This window comes from Trichoplax adhaerens, genomic scaffold, assembly GCF_000150275.1.
Source record: "Trichoplax adhaerens TRIADscaffold_5 genomic scaffold, whole genome shotgun sequence".
Classification (NCBI taxonomy): Eukaryota; Metazoa; Placozoa; class Uniplacotomia; order Trichoplacea; family Trichoplacidae; genus Trichoplax; species Trichoplax adhaerens.
The window spans coordinates 2,002,729-2,024,010 of record NW_002060947.1 but is presented as its reverse complement, the minus strand read 5'-3'; the positions used below and the strand labels follow the sequence as shown (position 1 = coordinate 2,024,010).

At 30.0% G+C, this 21,282-nt stretch overlaps 1 protein-coding gene across 1 annotated transcript; it reads right to left on the bottom strand.

Moving 5' to 3' along the window:
• Window positions 1-11,246: 11,246 nt before the first annotated feature.
• On the bottom strand, window positions 11,247-20,637 carry TRIADDRAFT_25021 (uncharacterized protein; the record flags this gene model as incomplete). The annotated part of the gene is made up of 17 exons (XM_002112342.1): window positions 11,247-11,489; window positions 11,832-12,035; window positions 12,252-12,394; window positions 12,476-12,709; window positions 12,890-13,004; window positions 13,157-13,339; window positions 13,585-13,773; window positions 14,011-14,145; window positions 14,241-14,523; window positions 14,621-14,712; window positions 14,822-14,944; window positions 16,119-16,229; window positions 16,876-17,029; window positions 17,135-17,211; window positions 17,341-17,502; window positions 17,578-17,741; window positions 20,496-20,637. The coding sequence occupies 17 exons, from the start codon at window positions 20,635-20,637 to the stop codon at window positions 11,247-11,249; spliced, it is 2,754 nt and encodes a 917-aa protein (XP_002112378.1).
• Window positions 20,638-21,282: the final 645 nt, after the last annotated feature.

The window sequence follows — 21,282 nt, the reverse complement described above, 5'->3', positions numbered from 1 at the left end:
AAAGGAAGCAAAGATATAAAGCCTATCGCAGAACAAAGGCAAAACAGATTATAAGACATAGGGATATTATGCAAGAAAAGATTTCATACTTGACTTTTGATCGAATTTCAGTCATAGAGTTAATTTTAGTTTTCCATTCAATCCGCTTTTATTGTATTATTACTATCTAAACATTGTAATTCAATTGCATCATGATCGGTATTCTAACACAACTAACAAGCGGAATCATAGCAAAGAAAATATTTTTTTGTATAGTATACCATCAGAATAGCAGCTTCCTGTGCTTTGATTGTTGATATAATTACTGTAGGAAAACAGCAGGAGATGGAAATATCACTTAATTGCTTATGTTAAGTCGTATATTCATTAATGTAATAAATGAAATTAATTTTAATGTACAGAATGGCTTTCTATGCCAGCAATATAGCAAATGACGTATCTTCGAGCATCATCTGTAGATTTAATAGCTTTATTCTGTATATATTAAAAAAAAACATTATCTTGTTATAAATTATTATCTATGATAAAATTTTCTAGGTGAATGATTTATACGATCTAATTATATTCTAATAGAATCATGTCTATATCGGTTTGAATTAGTTTTTTGATAGCATGGTGAGTCATTTTTTCTAGCTGCTTTTAATAGAAAATTTGATTATAAAATAGGAGGGAGATATAACACCTTCATGTGGACAAATACTATCAATTAAGTTAGAGAGTTGAATAAATAAACATTATTTTGACCAAATGTCACAACATTATTCCAATTTGGATTCAATAAATTGAAACTATTATCTTGTTTTGCTATCATATATAATTGATTATGTCTATTATTTTAATTAATGAAATATGAACGGCATTATCAGTGTTTAATAGGAGAAAAGTTAGACTTCGACCTAGCTTATTTAACAACATTGTTAGTAATGTTAGATTGTCGTCAATGGCTATGATTGCCTATGAAGTAGAATATCAAGAGCATGAGTTAATTTAGTTGGGATATATGGAAAGTGGATACAGACTGTTGATAGTAATGACATTAGTAATACATGATTCGATATATTAAGTAATTTTGTTCATACTGATCATGAAAGCTCGAGCTAATTCGACTAAGAATCAGTTTCGGCTATACTCATAGGTAATACAAAATGATATTGTTGGGTTACCAAGTTCGACTCGACCTTGACTTAGAGGTATTGATAGCTAGACGCAGTAGCATATTGCTAATATCGTGTTATACATAGAAATCTATTTCATGTAACCGTTAAAAATATCGAGAGAGGATTATCGAAAATCTTGTCTGTGAAATTAATAACTTAGAAATAATATTCCGTAAAGATAAGCTAAAAATTGCTTACGTATAAATTTCAACATGTCATTGTTATGAATTTTATAATACGTTACGAGAAAGATATCCTTTTCTCTTGAGCCCTTGACTAACCTTATTGCATTGGCTGGCTAATGTTTATTTCAATGGCTATAAAGCTTATTGTTCGGTAATGTTAATGATCGGATATCCATCTAAAAAATGGAAAAGGCAAATAAAACCAATAAATAATTGGAATAATAAGCCATATGTATAGTATTGCAGTCCATGAATATCGGATAAAGTACAAATTTATCAAAGGTTTGGCGTTGCTTTGTACGTGCCATTGTAAACGCCTTGTGGCATGGAAATACAAACAAAATTCGACTTTGGACCTTAAAAGTATGGTCATCTAAGTCTCTTTTCAGAATGAAGCTGTTTATATTTAACCTATAGATCAATATGTATTAACCGGCAACGGATAATTTATATAATTATATCCTTCAAATCTTGAAATAGTGATGGCAATAATATTCTATGCTATCGTTATGCTATATTTACTTAACATTCGAATTTCACGTGTGTCATTCTTTTAATATTATTTTGAAGTGGTAAAGCGATCAAATTATCAAATGATTGATTTCAATATCGCTTCTGATATTACAGTTAGTGTTCTTGAAAGTTGCATTATGATCGAAAAGCATTACTCAAAAATTGGGTATCAGTTTTTACATTTGATTCTTTTTGAAACTACTTCTTTCAGCTTTGAAATAAAATTATGATCTACGATCCCTATCTAGTCTTAGGCAATAAATTTTCGTTATAAATAGAGTTTCTACGCGGGCAACACTGTAATTAAGAATTTATAGCGTACTGTACCTCAGTTAGAGATTTGTTCGATTTTAAGTATTTGGTAAGGAGCTAGCTATCAATACACAGTTATAAAATTTTCTTTGATTGAAGCTAAAGTCACATTCTTTCAAAGCCTGTAAGGCATTTTAATTGCTAATGCATTGGAAATCGAATAATTAATTTCTTGTTTATTATGTTTACATTTGTACTTTTCCTCTTCATCCACAATTTGATTGGGATTAGATTGAGAGAATTGATGAAGTTTGAGCTATCTAGAGTTCGTAATATTTAGGATAATAAGTAGAGTTTACCTTGGGAAAGTTGAAGAAATACCTATTAGGATATCTTGATAATGTGCTTATAGGTTTCCTCGGTCTCAATTTAGCATATAAATCTATTTTGGATTGATGCCAATAATGAGAATTAAAATCTATCGGCAAGAAATCCTTCGAGATGAATCTAATTTTAAGAGGTCAACTATGTGCGGGAAATATAATGGATTATCTTTAATAAAATGATTGCTTTGAATCCTTTTTGATTTAATGTTGCAATTTACATTACGTTAGTTCTTTTGCTGATGATGCATCAATACTTGTAAGATGCTTTGGATATAGAAATTGATATTGCAAAATCTTAGAAGTAAAAGGTTGAAAAAATGTTATTTGATTTCTATTTCGATAATATTGGTAAAATGCAATAGACTTTTAGTTTTTAGTCAATTTGTACTAAAATTAATTAATTATGCTTATGTCATGCATATAAAGAATAAATCTTACCATAACTACTTGTATAAAGCAAGATATACATGCAAGTATTCATGTGTTCATGCAAGAACCATGAGAATTAGTATTCAGAAAAGGTATCTTTAGACTTAATTTAAGAATAGCAATCAAGTTTGCGATACGGAATTTTCTAAAATGGTTATATGATGCCATCAGGTCTGAAAAATGGCGTATGGAATAGTAAATTTCCCTAGGAGAGTTTCAAGCATCAAGTTAACGTATTTGGGTGACTTAAAACTAACGGCACATAATTGATTATGAATTTGAATATTTGTGGTATCTAACTCAATTTGTAAATTGGATATTATATCATAATAAATCTACCACTTAAATGTAATGATTTCGGTTACTGCAAGGTTGAAGAGATAAGTATAGATACATTTGTATCTACCAATAGTAACTTAATCGATCAAAAGTCAAATTTTTGCAGTGGCATACCAGGTGAGACAATGGAGTGTATAAAAAATTTTGAATAAAAATGCTCGAAATATTAGTTTTGGTATATTGAGAACTTATTCATTGCCTCAAAAGTGATCATAGAAGGAGCAGAAGCAATATTCTTGAATTCGATATTATGTATAAGTACTTAGATTTTATGTAAGAGTTTATCTTCAGTTTACCTATTTACTTATTATAGTTTCCTAATATAAAAATGAGTCTGTAGCTTGTTCAAATTATATAAAATGGAAAATTTTATATACTTTATTCTCATGTATATTTCTACTTACACTTAGATGGGTCAAGTTGCTATTATTTTTACCTGAATATAATATTGATAGATCCCCAATGGTATGCCTGAGTTTAAAAAATGGAACCTTTTATTCTGAGTTTTAGAAATAGCTAATGCTTAAAAGACTGATTTAGAAAAGGTCTGTGCTGAGATTATGCATAGCGTTTACATAATTTACAAAGTTATAAATTGTAGTTGATCTACTTTAATTTAAAGAGCTAATTTGATAACTCATACATTATGCTCGATTTTAAATATTTTTGCTGTAGAATTGATTGGCTGTCACGGTACGCCGTTACTAATTAAGTAACTGTAAATTAATGAATGCTTATGAATAGATAAGATAAGGTTATGTGCTATGTTTTAATGCGCTTGTAGCTGATAATAGGATGGTAGAAATGAGATAAAAATAGAAGTTGTTAGCAGTTAATTTACTGTAGGTTTATAAGGTGTGCTAATCTCTAAAAATTGAGCTGTATATGGACGAAGGTTAAGCGTCTTAACACCTGATAGCTTGTAGCTATCTAAGTCTGAGAATATCGACATGTATATTTAGTAATGGTATTATACTAATTAATGTAACTTATAAAGCATGAATTCTCACTCGTTAATATTGGGATTCACTGTAGAAACCTATTTAAGCGCGTGTGTTTTTAGAATAAAGTAAGAAATTGCTCAAGAAACGGCAAGACTCATATCGTGAAGAATAGTGTAATAATTAGTCAGTTGTCTGTGGAGATCAGCCGAGAAATCGAGTTCTCAAATACTTCTCTCATAGAAACTGAAAGTACTGGGAGAAATAGCCCAAGTTTTAAGCAACTACACTAGAGTTCTTTACTTTCCTTTGCCACAAGTGAGGGTTGTGACATTGGCATAAAGTAGAGAAAAGTGGTCGGAGGTAGAAATTGTAGATCAAATAACTGGAGATAACTATTACTTTAGAAAATGATGGTAGCGTTGAAAAGTTTGATTTTCTTATACTACTCTGTTAACGATTTACGACATGTTATTCTGCTCATGGTATCAATAGATGTTTCATTTTACTTTGCATAGCTAGAATACATTTTCTTTTCATAATTCAGTGAGCAGAATCAATTAAATACTTATCTTTTAATTTTAAAGGGTACTCGATTAAATATCTTGCATAATGGATAGTTATAGAAATTAAGATGATTTTATTTTGACAATAAATCAAATAAACATAGATGTTTTCATTATTTGAAATAGAGAAATATTAGTAAGATTATTTCAATTATATTGGAATTTAAGTACGTAAAATGTCCTTTTTAACGAATTGTAACTATAAAACTCGGCTGTAGGTCTTGAAATTCTATAGAAATTTGCAGAAAAATAGCATAATTCAATAACTGTTAAAATTCTTATCTTAATGTCAAAGCACAGAGTCCTACTATGTCTCTATTGCGTTTTATTGCAAAAATTATTCGCTAAAATGCATAATAAAGTATCCATATAAACAAGATATATTATGCAGGACGATTTCATTAGTCATTATGAATCATTAATATCGGTTACCATGTGCACATAGATTTCCTATTTTGACAGTTACAAAACCGCAACTGTAATTAGTTTATTTTATCGTAAGTGTTATCGGCAAATGAGTTGAAAAATTTATAAATTCGACATTCTTCTTGGGCTTTTAAATCAAGTTATGGCGATGTGATAGAATTTGTCATTCCTATATTATTTATAGCATTTGATACTTTTTAAATTAGTCTTACACTTCTTGCAAATTGATAGTGATCAATATTTCACGTTCTTTTAATTCTAAAATAGAACAAGCATACCTAAAGGAAATAGAATTCCACGTACACATCAACGTTGGCTGATTCATAGTGATTTAAAATGAAACTTATTTTGGAAATCTTGAGTCAATATTAGTAATTAAGCACATTACTTCAACATTGAAGTAAAATTTAATCTTTCTATCTCTAGTATTCATAGCCATCTCACAAAAAGCTATCTTCACTGCACTGCATAGATTTTACAGCACTCAAACAATCTTTTAACTTTAAATGTCGTTAAAATGTACAAGATTTATTGCAGTATTGACAGACTATCAATGATGCTATTTTTTAATTTGCTAACGTTCCGTTGCCACATTGACATATTATATTTTAATAAGTCTATCTACTTTTCATTTAATCATATATAAAAAATTTATTGCAGTACTAAAATACTACAAATAATAAGCATTTATAATGTAACAAAATTTGATCACAGGAATAAGTGTATTTGCTGTTGCTAACTATGTTTGATACGTTAGATGTATACATACAGTATGTTGTACTACTGGACAATTCAATAAGTGATTATTGTCAAGGTCTCATCGAATCTTATGATTATTACATATTCATATATCTTCGTATATGCGGTATTTAAGAGTTAATAAGCTCAGCGAAAGATTTTCGTTATTAAATTGCAGTATTGCATCTGATTGGTCATGAATAGTAATGAATAGTAATTTATTACAGTAAGAAAGTTCAAGTCGTGTAATGGGTTACAGTATAGTGACTATTATTAAATTATATTCTAGATTCTTTACCAGTACAGATACTAATGTATTGGAATCTACTAGTTTGGAGGAAATTTTTCCTCTGCCAATTGGTAGAATGAGGAATGACTGCAATTATATCATTTTTCAATTGATTCACCTACTTTTTCCGATTTAAAAGCCGCTAATGTAAAGGCTGAAGGAAGATCGAAAAATTAATTTAACTTGAGAATCAATGGTTTCCTTTCTATATTTATTTTTCATGATTAAATTGATCGGAATTTGTCATAGCAGAATTAAAAGAGTAACCAGTTTTTATGGAAGGGCTGCGATAGCTTAATACGTCAGGCTTACCGTTGTACTTGTCTTCTGAAAAAATTCTATATGATTAAATTGACCAAGAGTCATAAATATCTAATTGGTGAGGAATATATAAACTACTCTAATTTACTACAAATCCTTTAAAACTCTTATAAGAGATATTGCACGTACTTAATTACATAAAGCTATACCGTTTATAAACTAATTGATGAGAAATACGTCGTAAGACTAATTTTTAATATCTATGATATACCTACATGCAGTATAGGATTAGAGAATTTATAACTAGACTTTTTATATGGTCTTTATATCTGACATTTTTAGTTGAAATAGAGCCTGATATTTTTAGTATATTTTAAAATCAAATTAGGTATACGTGACGGCCATTTCTAAGACCGATTTTGTCCTTAAGATTGGTCATGGCCAATACAGCGAATTCGATCATTTCTAATCTTAAGAACATAATCGGCCTTATTTTTTATGCCATACTGCGCTCTAAAGACACAATTTGTGATCTGTTCCAAAACTAGATATATTTAATCGGGTGAGCAATGCTAATGATAATAACATTCACTGTGCCTGATGTGTAAAAGGTATCGCTTACTGCTATGTTCTGAATGATATAATGCTGAAGATAGGCTAATCGGCATTGCTATGAAATTATTTTAATTCAGTCGATGAGATTCAGTAAGATGCGCTACAGTATACTGAAGAAACTAATAGAGAAATTTAGAGATTATAAAAATTAAAAGAATAGCCGCTAATTTCCCCCCTTTAGTTTATAGACAATCGGTGATTCATTCCTTACTGATCGATTAATTAATTTACTGTATATTGTATATTACGAAAGATACGTTATTGTCGTATTGCACCTTGTATAGTCTTGCAATGTTTACATTCAATATAAACAGATGGTTGAGCGTAAAATTTTAGTACTTATGCATTAGTAATCAATGTAACGTATCTGTTTTGCATATCGTTTACCATTATTTTAGGCCTATTGATTAATCAAGTTCTACATTACATTGATTAACGAAATTGAAAAACAATATCATGCTCTCAAAAATATTTAGATTGTAAAAAACCAAGCATACCGGCTGTAATTTTAAAAGTACCAACTTAGCATCATGATACCCTTCAGTATCTAGCCGACAATTGCAAGCAAATTTATAGCTTAGTTTTAACGCCATTTATACGCCATTTTGTTCTAAATCTTATAGTAACGGTTAATTAATGATGATAGTAGCTAATCTACCACCAATGGATCATTTTTGATTACTGACCATGGTAGATAAGGTCTATTGTTTGCACAATCGTTTTGTTAATTCTAACAATAGTAATAAACTGGTGATGTAATCGATGACCGATATTTAGCCCTTTCCTATTGTTATTTTCTATCGTTATCTATTAATTGATAAGTTAATTAGGACGGCTATTGTTTAACTCATTCAATGTCTAGATAACAGTTCTCTCAAAGAGATCAATATCCTTTCCGTGTGAAATGATTATAATAAAACACAAGTTCGGTAAAGTATCCATCTGGATAGTTTTATAACTCATCAATGTATTGATATTTTACATGATTTCGATATGACCAAGTTTTCCCTTTTTCATTTCCAACTAATGTATCGTTTTTCATATTGATACTAGGACATAATATAGCTTGCTTTTATAAATTGGTACACGATTACTTATGGTCATAATACGAGATACTTAGGTAGTCAACAGATAATACATGAAAAGTTATCCCTTATTATGCAATCTATTATTTAATTATATTCATAGATAGAACGCTACTACAATGTATTTTGATAACGAAATAACTACTGTAACAGACTACTATCATTAATGGTAAACACTTTCTAGAATTGAAATTCAATCGTTGTCATTGATATATTTATTATTTTTTATTATTGCAATCATTGGATTTAATATCATGCTAGCTATTCTGTTTTTTTAGCATGGATGGCATAAATTGTTACGTAACTCAAATCACTTTTTAAGTTTATAATTTCATGCAGCATTGAAAGTATTTATTACAGTTAATTAAATTAGCAAGGATATGTGAAACAGTTAGATAACAATAAAATTTTTGCAATATCAACGCTCTAATTATATCTTTATAAATTAGAATTATCCATAATTATGTGTGCAGCACTGCTGGCTATCACAATAATAATTTAAATAATTTACGAGCCTTTCCGTAAATTACTTCAAGATACGTCCTTCCTTAACGTAAAATTTAAGGACATAGTCGATTAGTTCATTAATAAATTAATTAATTGCGATATTATATAATGCTTGAGAATACTGAACTTTGTATGGCACTTTTATTTGCGAGTAAATAAGGAGTAATTATGTAGAACGAAGTCTTATTTCTAAGAGTATTAGACTGAAGATAATAACGATACATTATTGATGATTGATTATAGCAATTACTGTAACTAATTTCAATTTGATAAATATCAATATATACGCTCGACCTAATAATGTAGGGTTGGACACAATTATAATTATTTTTATCGGAAGTATTTTATAAATTTTGCTAATCATTGCGCCGTTTGTATTGTAGTAAAAATAAACATTTGTAATCTGACGTAGTATTAATAAAGATTATCGTTCGATTTTTGTCCACCTGCTGTGATTCACATTCGTTCCTGAACATGTGAAACCGGTGGCCAGCTGTAATTTTATGAGTTAGGCATCTACTGCCTCTAATGATTATTTGCAATTCAAAAACTACTGCTGCTTGTATTGATTATTTATAATTCATAAGATTATAATATACTTTACTCAGTTGTATGGATATCATATCGCCCATAGCTGCGCGACATCATATTAAAATCACCTTGCTTATTTTTATTCTTATTGCATCTTTGCCCAATTTTCAGAAGAAATTTATCAACTTGCTTGTATTTTTACCATTATGGATAGAGATAAATTAATTTTTTCTGCCTATTTTGAGCAATTTTAAAATGCTTTTGTAAAAGAAGTTAAATCGATAACAGATTTATGCCATAAAATCATTTTTTAATTAATTAGTAATAGATTTTCAATTAATAAATACTAAAATAATGGAGGTAATTATCTATGACTAGGCATATTGATAAAATGGAGTAAGACTATCGGACATTACCAATTTTAATTCAATTGAATAGATCATTTGGATGTACCGTGCGCTCTTAAATGCTGCTTTGTACGTTATAGTCATTGTTGAAATTGAAGATGGAATTATATACGCAACTACGATAGAATGCAACATTTAGCTAATCATGGCATCATATCGCTAAGTGATGCAAAATTATTAATGTAAATCATTTAAAAATCCTTACTCACTGCATAACTGAAAGGCTATTAATATACTAAATGAAGTTAAAATATGCAAATAAGATTTTCCATTCAAATTCGATCAATTATTTTCAAAAAGTTACGATGTCTTTACAATAGGATGGCTCATACGGGCATACTATCTTTCTACTAAGAATTGAATGATGCAAAAATAGGATAGATCATGAAAATTACTACATACTCACACAATCCGTGACTTTCAAGATATAACCTATTCCAGTTGTTAATAAGAAGCACTTTAGTGGCTAAGTGAGATATTTTTCACCGATCGGGTCCGCAAGCTAGCTAGTCAGCAATTAACTTAAATAAACTGTGACAAAAGGTGTCTAATTCTAATGCTCTATAGTTGTTAATGCAAATCTACTTCCATGCTCTGGAAAAATATGATCTAAAAGCTGTAAAATAAGTGATATAGCTAATTAATTAAGTATTTTGAAGTCAAAATGTGGTATAAACAGTTTTTGATCAAATAAAAAAACTTGAGTATGCTATTAATAATCTTAGCTAGATAATTATCGGCTAATCCATAAGTAGCTATTATATGAGCGTTAAATTCTTGACATTTGTAATTATTAGACTAGTGTTATATCAGTACTCGTAACTACTTTAGAAATCGAGCAATAATATACGTTAATATTATAGGTTACTACATAATAGTCAGTATAGATACGAAACTTTAATTTCTCCTTCAGATGCAATTAGCATTCTTCTTTTTGTATCAAGATTACGGTTTAATGATTTAATCGTTATTGATGATATTGGCTATGTCTAGCTATCAAAGTACGATGTCATAGAAGGGTTCTAAAAGTTTGCTTTAGCCTTTATTGGTGCTACATTAAATGATACTGAAATGGTTATGAATATATCATCATTATCACAATCAACATGATTCAATATTTCATGTTTCTTACAATAGACCACTCCAAGATTCTCGTATAGGAAAGAATAGTTACTCCGAATAAAAGATACTTTACACATTCCATAGTTCACCATTGAAGCAGTTTTGAAAGCCTCATGCATCCAAACTAGTGGTTTTATTTGCTACAGTAATAGCTTCATCCTATATCGTATGTAGTTATCAATCATTTATTCTAATTTACGAATTTCATCATTGTTTATTACTATCTTTCCACATTTACATAAAGGAGCTGTCATTTGTTGTGCTGTAAGTACCACCTAATAAAGACTTAGATGATTCCTTGGAGGATTCTAAAGATTTCGTACATTTATTATCAGCCCAAATTTCGACTCCATTTTCTTCATTACCTTCCCTAAATTTGAATCGCTTGGGTAATGTTTGTGATTTTGCCTTAAATTTTGGTGACTTATGCCTAAATTTATAAACAAGTATAGAGATATCAATATGCAAATATAACAGTCTGTAAAAGGTAGAAATACTTAATAAGGACAAATTTCGTACCATTTTAGTGAAAGAGAAGATAAAATTATTAGGACAGAAATTGATACCGCACAAGCATTCGCCTGCCAAGGTCTGAGGGTGAACCCAACAGGATGTAGAATGCCAGCAGCTAGACAGATTCCGACAACATTGAACATGATGGCAATAGCGAGATTGAAATGAATTCTTCGATTGATTGAGCGAACCAATTTAATTGCAAATACGATATTAACCAAGTTATCCTAATATTCAAGGTGAAATCGATCAATTAGTCATTACATGAAAGAAGCATAACTAAACACCAATTTATAGTAATTACAAACTTGACAGAAGAATTTAAAAAATAGCATATGAACGGATAATTTACTCTGTTCTATTAACATTAATGATTTAGAAGCTTTTGCTACTAGATGGCTAAAATATTAGCTATTATCGCATGATTTTATTAAGTGATAGTATATATGCTTTCATATTGTATAATAGATGCGAAGTATTTCTTAATTTGATTAGAATTATCTTATTACCGGCAGCATCCGTATCCAAAAATCAATTTACACTAACAGCATTCCAAATTTTGCAGTTACCTTTATAATCTCAATACTCGCTGAATCAATACTAAGATGTGCATTACTGCCAATAGCAATGCCGATGTCCGCATTAGCTAAAATAGACGAATCTGATGAATCATTCCCGAGCGCAGCAACAACTTTACCCTTCCTTTGCATTGCTTGTAAGATGGCTAGTTGGCTTGATTTAGTCGTTTCAGCGAATAAATGTTTAATTCCAACCTAATTATATCGATCTGATTAGCAATAGTATTTGCAAGCCTACCGGTAATTGCTTTGGCTTCACATACATGTATTACAGAGTTACGACTTAGCAACTCTTAATTTAAACAATTCTGCGAGATTAATGCATGCTAATATGATTATCTATTGCATTTTATAGTCAATAATTCTAAAGCTGCTTTGGTGACAGCTATTTCATGGATTAATTGTGCATACTTGACTTGCTACTGCTGTTGCAGTATGACGATTATCACCGGTAAACATGATGACATCGAGATCCATTCTTCGCATAGCATCGATGGCATTTTGTGCATTGTATCTGATCTTTTCTTCTACAGATATCATTCCAATTGCTAAATCTAATGAAATAGTAGGCATTAATTATGAACGTATGGAAGCTCAAGGCTGTAACTTATTCTTGTTACTACATAATCATTCACCATTAACTGCTATCAATAGAGCACTTCTTCCATTTCTCTCCTCTTTCAGCATAGAATCGTTGACATCATCACCGATATAAATGCAATTTCGATGCATCCACTGCCTATTACCAATAACAACCCTATATGATCTTACACTGTCGATACGCATTAGCTTATACGATTTATTGATGGAATTTGGGCTAATGGGTATATCTGAAATAGAAAATGTATTATTATAGTCAGTAGATATAGCTATTAGTGTTAAATAGTAATAGGAACATTATTTGATGAATACAAGCAGAAGATCATTTTTCACATGTCTCTGCTCATAATATATTGAAACTAAGACTTTTCTATATTGTATTTTCTAGCATATGTTTAAGCAGTTTTCATTAATATATATTTATATCCTTAATAAATCCGCGCAAAAACCTTCATAAGTTGTATTTTCTAGCAAGTTATCAATATCAGTGACGGTGCATTGTATCCCCAAGCCTTGCATTTCCTGAAAATCACTAACATCGCCTAGAACGTCTACTTGAAAAAACTGTAAAAAAGCGATAACGCTGTAAAATTTGGATGGATTTCATCAAATTGGAATTAATTTTATAGTAATAGAAAAAGATTATTGAAGAAAGGCTTACTTACTACCAAAGAGTCAAAATTAAAATTATAAATTAGGCTACATCACTGATTAACCTCTTTGGCATAATTGCTAATAGCTACTGCAACGGAGTGTTCACTACAGGCTTCTGCAGCACCTGCCAAGGCTATTAGTTTCGACTTGGAACATTGTCTTTCGTCGACAAAACTGTGCACAAGTTTTACGTTACATTTTCCTGTTGTAATTGTTCCAGTTTTATTTAGGAAAACAGTTGTGAGCTGGATAGAAAGTTTCATCTTCGCATTAGTGATAACTTTTTAGAAAATTGGTTCGATTCTATGTACTTGCAGATTATCAGCATCATCGTTAGTCGATGCTAGTTTCTATTTTATTTACTTAAAAAAATTGTAATAATGGAATAGTTTAAGTAATTCTAAGGCACCATAAACCTCAATTAATTCGTTAAATCACAACCATTCTAATTTTCTTCAAGTTAATTTTTTCAAATCTTGTTATAGCTAACCCCTTTTGCACGAGCCAGTGGCTTTTCTCCTTTAATAAGAATACCATTTCTTGAAGCAATGCCAATCCCGATTATCAAAGCTATTGGTGTTGCTAAGCCTAAAGAGCATGGATAGGCAACAGCAAGAACAGCAATAGCAGTACGAAATGCAAATTCCAATGTTACTTCGTGGATGTTGTAGAATTTTGGCTGCAACAACACAAAGCACAGCAGTTAGCTCGTGATGAGCAGATATGCTGATATAAGATAGATTGATATATCGCATTCTAATTTAAACATATGAAAATTACATTGATCAATTTTTGAGATAACCTGCAACTAATTTTCCTGCCTCAGTATAGGATGCTTATGCTTTATGTATAATTGGATACAGCACATTCTAATTTAATCCAAATTTTACCCAGCTATGAAACAACTATTACTTACATTAAATTGAAAATCTATAAGTTGGACGTTACTATAGCCGATGATGATCCATAATATCAGTGTGATCATAGATAAAGAAATAATGATGCAGAAAAAGTAATTAGCCATACTGTGGGTTAATAGCTGGATAGGAACCTAGTAGCCATGAATGAAATAATAGCATAAGCAAATAGAATTGAAAAGATTCAAAAGAATGATCTACTTTATACTGTTCATTAGCAATGGATAACCTTTAAACTTTGTCCTTTATAAATTAAGCGAGCAATTTGCGATGCTAAGGTATTCATACCCATTCCTTCCACTCTAATGATAAGAGGATTCTGTTGATTTATAGATAAACTAAATACTTTATCACCAATTTGCTTCTGAACAGGTGTTGTCTCCCCTAGAATAACTGATTCGTCAACCGTTGATGATCCAGCGATGACTACTCCATCAACTAGTACTCGAGTAGCTGGTAAAATCTTAATTGTGTCTCCACGTTGCATTAAATCCGTAGGGATCATTTCTTCTCTAGTTAAATAAGTGAAAAATTTATTGTACGCTATAGCTTCAAATCCAAATGAATAATATTAGAAATTAGAGGTAGATGTGCTTAAATTGATTCTACTTTTCAATTTGTCCATTTGCTCCTAGAACAACCAGTAAAGCTTCTGTACTTGTCGATGGAAGAAATCGTCTAGCAGATTCTAGTGCTTTATTCTTATATGAACACAATACAAATTAAGATTTAGCTAAAGGATAATTATCTCGAAAATATCCACGTAAACAGGCAATTTAAACACAACATAGAAAAGTATTCATAGCTTACCTTTGCAAGACTTTCTATCCATCGCCCTAGTGAAACCAATGTCATGATTAATGGAGGATTTTCAAGAAATGTGTCTGGGCTAGTTTGTGGATTAGCTATTGCCGAAACAATCATTGCAATGACCTATTGGTAATTATTAAAATGGGATTTAGCGAGATTCATTCATTGTGAAACTTCAGTAAAGCGATGATAGCTGTTCAAGTAACTTTGCACAGTAATTTATTTTTTAAATTTATATTTTTAACAAGATGTCCACTGTTTAAAACTTATTCATTAAAGTTGAATAGTTTAGTTCGTAGTGATTCCCGTAAATTCCCATATAATTGTACTCGAAATACTTAATTAATATAGCTTATTGTCATACTATTTAATAATGGATATAGAAAGGATCATTTAATTAATGTTTACAATCTTTGTAGATAGTTTCTGTAATAGCATGATTGCAAAGATTGCAGTACAAGCTATTATAATTATATCCGAAAGTTGCAATTTGTTTTATAGTTATGATACTGTATCCAGCTAATATTTGAAAATTTAGTAGATCAATATTATATTTAAAGCTATCTTATTTCGATGTTCTAATGCCGTACAGTATGCTACTACTAGCTAGCCGGTGAAATTTTTTGTTAATGTTCAATATCTTAGTAGACATTTTGTTTTAATAAAAAATATTGTACATTTTATAGTTATCTTAAAATTATAGTAAGCTACTTTTGAGGAGCACAAGCTTCTAAAGGTTTATCCAGTTAATATATCTTTAAAGGTAATTGATTCGATAATATCGGTATAATTAGGTATATGATTAAAAATTATTCCCCGACTAAAAACTTCGGTAGACGAATGTTTTGAAGCCATCTTATTTTCAATCTCTCAAAGCTACAGTATGTTACTGCTTAAAACTAGCCGTTAGAGTAGTTTAGTAATGTTTAATATTTTAACAGCCGTTTTCTTTCAATAAAAATTATATGTTTTTTACGTATCTCAAAGTTACAGTCAATTACTTATGCGAAGCGCAAGAAGTTAATACATATATTTCATTTATAGGTAAATAATACGATAGCATTAATATAACAAGGCATATGATTGAAAATAATTCCATTACTGAAAATCAATAGCTGTTTTCTGCTAAATTTCATATTGATATTGATTTGTAGAAGTCAATTTTAAGACAAATTATAATTATATAATGTTAAGGTAAGTGACTAAAATATCTCTTAAGTTAAGGTAATATTTAACTGAATGTTTCATAAATAGTTATAATTTTAAGAATGCATAGTCAGTGAATGGCGAAACTTACTGAGTATAGATAGGCAATAGTGATTGTTATAAACACCAATAGATCCATATTTGCTGTACGATACTTTATTGCATGGTAAGAGGCTGGATAGATTTGAAGACTACCAAGAACCTACAATAACATTAGAAATTCAAATAGATTAACAATATTTCTAGTTATCTAGTTTATAGACTGAACGGCTTGGGACTTTCTTCTCTACAGCAGATTATTTGAGATGAATTTTATAATATTCACACAGTTCTGCACAAATCCTAGTTCTTTCCTTAAGGCCATATTCAATCCTATTAATCATTTATAGCTCTAAGGCAGAATTGTAGATATAAGGAAAAGGCTTCTAGATATGTACTTTCATGATTGTATGCAATTGCTCATTCTCCCTTAGTCCAATCTATAGCTAATCCTATTAATCTTTTATAGCTCCCAGAATTAATTATAAATATTACAAAATAGCTTTTGAATACATGTGCTTAATGATTCTGTATAACTACCATGCTTGCCGAACTGTCCCTGCTATAATAGTCGTAAGTTGCAAGCTATCTGAATTGGGAATAGGAAGTTCTTATCGATCGATGTCATTTCTTGACTTCGAAATTTAAGCAACACCTATCTTACTACTAAATTAAATTCAGCTTTTAACTCTGTAAACCTTTGCCATAACTACTTATATGTATTATTCTATTACAAAAAATAAATCAGCTTTTTTAACATTTATCGCTCGCTGATATTGTAAAATCAAGAAATAAATGAGGTAATAGACCTGAATAGGAGTACACAGCACGAGTAAAAGTAGGTTCTTTAATGATACACCAGGAAAAATAATAATTTGCTTTCGTCTATTTTGATTGAAAGCGATCAGGACAACCACAACAGGTATGGAAAATATTATAGAAGTTATAAATACAGTCTTCCATCTACAGTTAAAATAAAAATAGCTTCTAACTTTAACATTTAATTTTTTATTTAAAAGTTAGATTAAAATTACAGATAGTTAGATAAAGATCTTCCAATAAAATTACCTTAGGATATCTTTCCCACACTGAAGGTTATTTTGCATAGAATCATGCGTGATTAGATTTGTTTTATATCCAAGATTCTGAAAATGAAAATCTCTATTAGCGAGGTTATTGCCCAAAATTTTACAAGTTTTATAGGATAAATTATTTTCTGTACTTGTAAAGAATTAGCTATAAATTTTTTATAGTGTCAGCTCTAACTATTCAACCTGAATTTTCTTAACGATCTGATGAATATTAGCTAGATTAGGATCAAATTTGATGATAGCGCGCTTAGTTTGATAGACGATTGTTACAGTTTGAACACCTTGGATTCTTTGCAATGAGGATTTGAGATCAGCAATGCAAGTGGTGGATGTTAAATTTTCAATCTAGGCCATAAAATGGGATATTAAGTCTATAACTTGATCAAACGATTATTACAGTACCCGTGCTAGGTTATTTACCATAACTTCGATGCGGCTTTTATTCTGATCATCTTCTGATAATATTGAGGCAGTGAAACCTAGTTGTTGTATTCGACTTTGCACTTGAATAGCTTTCAATCGATTAGTATCGTAAATAACATTTCCTGTTGATGATAATAGAGCCACTGATACAGCAATAATTCCTAATTTGAGAACCAAAAATAGTATGAATTTGTTAAACTAATGGGTTAGTTTATTTCCTGTCGATCGGTATTTAGGTAACACTTTGATATACTGTATGCATAAATAATCTAGTACAGGATAATTTCAAGCAGTTTACGGACGGGGGGGGGGTTCTTTAAATTTTTCAAAATTAACTCTTATTTATCTTCATACCTGTATAATAGTTATAAATTCACAATAAAAGGACTAGAAGAGCAGCAAAAAGGATGAAATTTTGTATTTTTGTAATTTTTAAGCATGCACACAATACCTTAGCTTCCAGTATCGATATCAAACATGATCAATCAACGCTATCATATTATTGCTTTATTAACTCTTGTCTATATTTAAGCGATAGCTTAAGTGATGAAAAGACAAGTATCAGGATACAAATGCTTTCTTACTATTCGGCATCATTTCATCGCTTGATGAAACTACCCTAATTTAGTGATCATCTATATTTATACGACAGTTTTGATTGATAAAAAGACCAGCGCAACCGTACGAGAATGTATGGAGGTACTTTTGATAGTTTGACTTTATATGATTTAATAATAGTACTGCTCTAATGTTACTTATGGATAAATTTATACGACTACCGAGAGGATGAAGGGTGTGCATTACATTAGGAAAAGATATAGATGTACTCTTGACTGTTTACATTATTTCATTTTTTGACAGAATTAGTCTAATTTTACGGTTGTATACGTTTATGCGAAAGCTTCTATAAATAAAAATACATGTTACAAACATTTGAATAGATATTTGGCCCTTATTTTTTATCACTCAAAATAAAAATTTATACAGTTATGTCGTGTACAATAAATGCGAATGAACTGATAAATTAAAGTAGAAAGTTAGCTAAATATTATGATTTAAAGCAAATTAATACGCTGCAAAATTTGTTAAACTAATACCAAAAAAGGATTCGTTAAAGTTAACTTATATGCTGATTATAACTTACGTCATATTCGTATCTGCGAGTGAAAAATGTTTAAAATGGTTTAATAACAAGTAAAGTCATATGCGAATATGCTAACATAAATATTCTCCATTGCTTACAATGATGATAGGAAGAGAATAGTGAGATTAGGTTAATATCTAATTTTGACGAGTGTATGCAATCTAAAAGGTTTATTTTAAAAGGACAGCCTGACGAATGATTCAAAGGGCCAATTAGAGGATAAATGTTCCTAATTTAGGGCATTAGAATTGAATTTTCAAAACATTAAATAGCCTAAAATTAATCAATTACCGCATGTTAGATAATACAACTGCTATAACTTTATATTTATACGGCTACTGTACTTGAGATAGATAGAATAAAAAGTGTAACGGCATAAACATATATTCACTTCGATACAATTCTAGGCGATAAGAATACCTTAAATTTCACATATAACTATGAAATTATATCCAATTGACCAATTCTACAGTGTCATGAAGATTCTATTTAACAAAGCTAATATGACAAAACTAGTCAGAAACTAATCAGAAGCGAGTAATCGCAGTTTTATGATCTTAGGATCGATTTTCACTAATAGATAGCGTAAAGTAATCAGCTGTTGGCTTTTTGGTAGTAGAGCTGCTCTAATTTAAATGTTATATATAAGTCTTATAATTTTAAATTTATTGAACAGATTGCATATTGATATATGAATATTTTCTGCAGTACTATTGTAGACGATAAAATTATACTCTTATGCGTAAGAATAGTAAAAGATCTAATTTGAATGCCACAAATAGGATTTTGTTTTGCAAGGCTGAATATGATAGACATAAAAAGAAAATAGGAGCTTGTAATCCTAATACAGATGCTCCACTATTAGATGACTTAAAATTGCTTTAATTTAACACTTATCGGTCTGACAGCAATATTTTAGATTGATTAAAAAACCCCCTACAAAGTTTTTCGAATAAATATTCAAAACCAGATATCCTAAATGATAGGGTAATGGGAAATCTTACTGTTACAGAGTTATGCACCGTAATATTGAGATTATAGTAGAAATATATATGTTAGGTTAATTTTTTGATTTACCCTTATTCAGTGAGATTCTGATTTAAATATTCTTGCAATTCTAATCACTGCAATTATAACTTACTTATGGTAGGTTGTAGATTACAATTATCATGGAAATGTTCCGTGATAGGACATATTGTAATCTGACTATTTTGTATTAGTCAATAGACGTCTATGTTCGTAAATATTGCTGTCTTCATTAAGTAGAAGTAGATAAAATTGTTTTTTGATTCATTTGAAGGTTTCAATATTAATATTACTAACTAGGATGTCTAACTATTGTAAATGAGTATAAAAATGCGGTATATCGTATGATAAAGGGAGTTCTTAAGATTAATGTTTTACGTAAAATACGAGGCTTATAAATTTTTGCGTAGTCTACTAGCATAGGAAAAATCTTTCTGATAGAGCAGATATTGCTCCCTAATACGTAGATTAGAGAATCAACTTATTGATCGCACTTCACGTTATCTCGCTGCAGAGCTGTTTTGTAACACTTACATGCGGCATTAGGATTATATCATGTCTAATTTAGAATACTTCCTAAATATGTTCAATTTGTTAGCATGTTACAACTAGTCCTGAACTGATCATTCATAATTTTATTGCGATAGAATTAATACAAGAAATATACTATTTAAAATCTTGAAATTAAAGTAAATGGTACAACTATACAGATTAAAATATAACGATATGCTAGCATCGAATTTACCTTCTTGTTTTTGCAATTCTCGTTCAATAGTTCTGGCACAAAATGCACAAGTCATTCCTGAAATGTACAACGACAAACAACTAGCTTTAACAGAGACTGCATCGGATTCTTTCGGGCTAAGTCCAAGTAGATTAGAAGCCATCAGGTGTAGGAAAAATAATTTTACTATCACTCAGCAATCTTGACAAATTTATTTTTTGAGTTTGGATTAGTCAGAATGTTTCCTATCCTGATGTTACTGCGTATTGCTCAAATAATAACTCACATGCCGTTAAACTACAATAAAGTCAAAATCAGGTAATGCACAAATGTAGAATCACCGATTTTAATATTAAAGATAGGTACATACAATAGATTACAAGATCTTACGTAAGTAATATTCTATTAATTTGCCTGACTATAAAGCAATTTCATGCTATCACCTTAATGGAGCTTCTTTCTCCATTGTTTACTTAATTTACGTAACTCCTTGATGGATTAAATATTCAATATTACAACACCTGTCCTGGTTGTTAAGGAATGCAGCCATGCCATTAGCTTATTATAAGATAAATTTAGATAAATTTTCAATTTCAAAAATAAAATATTAGAAAAGATCCAATTATGATATTGCTTTTATCAACTAGATCTGAGAAAGCATACTGCTTAGAAATGATTGATTTGATATACAACAATATCATCGATCATTATAGGCTAACTGATATAAACTCAATTGATTTTTCCTCATCTTTTAAACTTATTTATAGAGCCTCTAACGCATACAATAATAGATGTAGGCTTTTCTTCC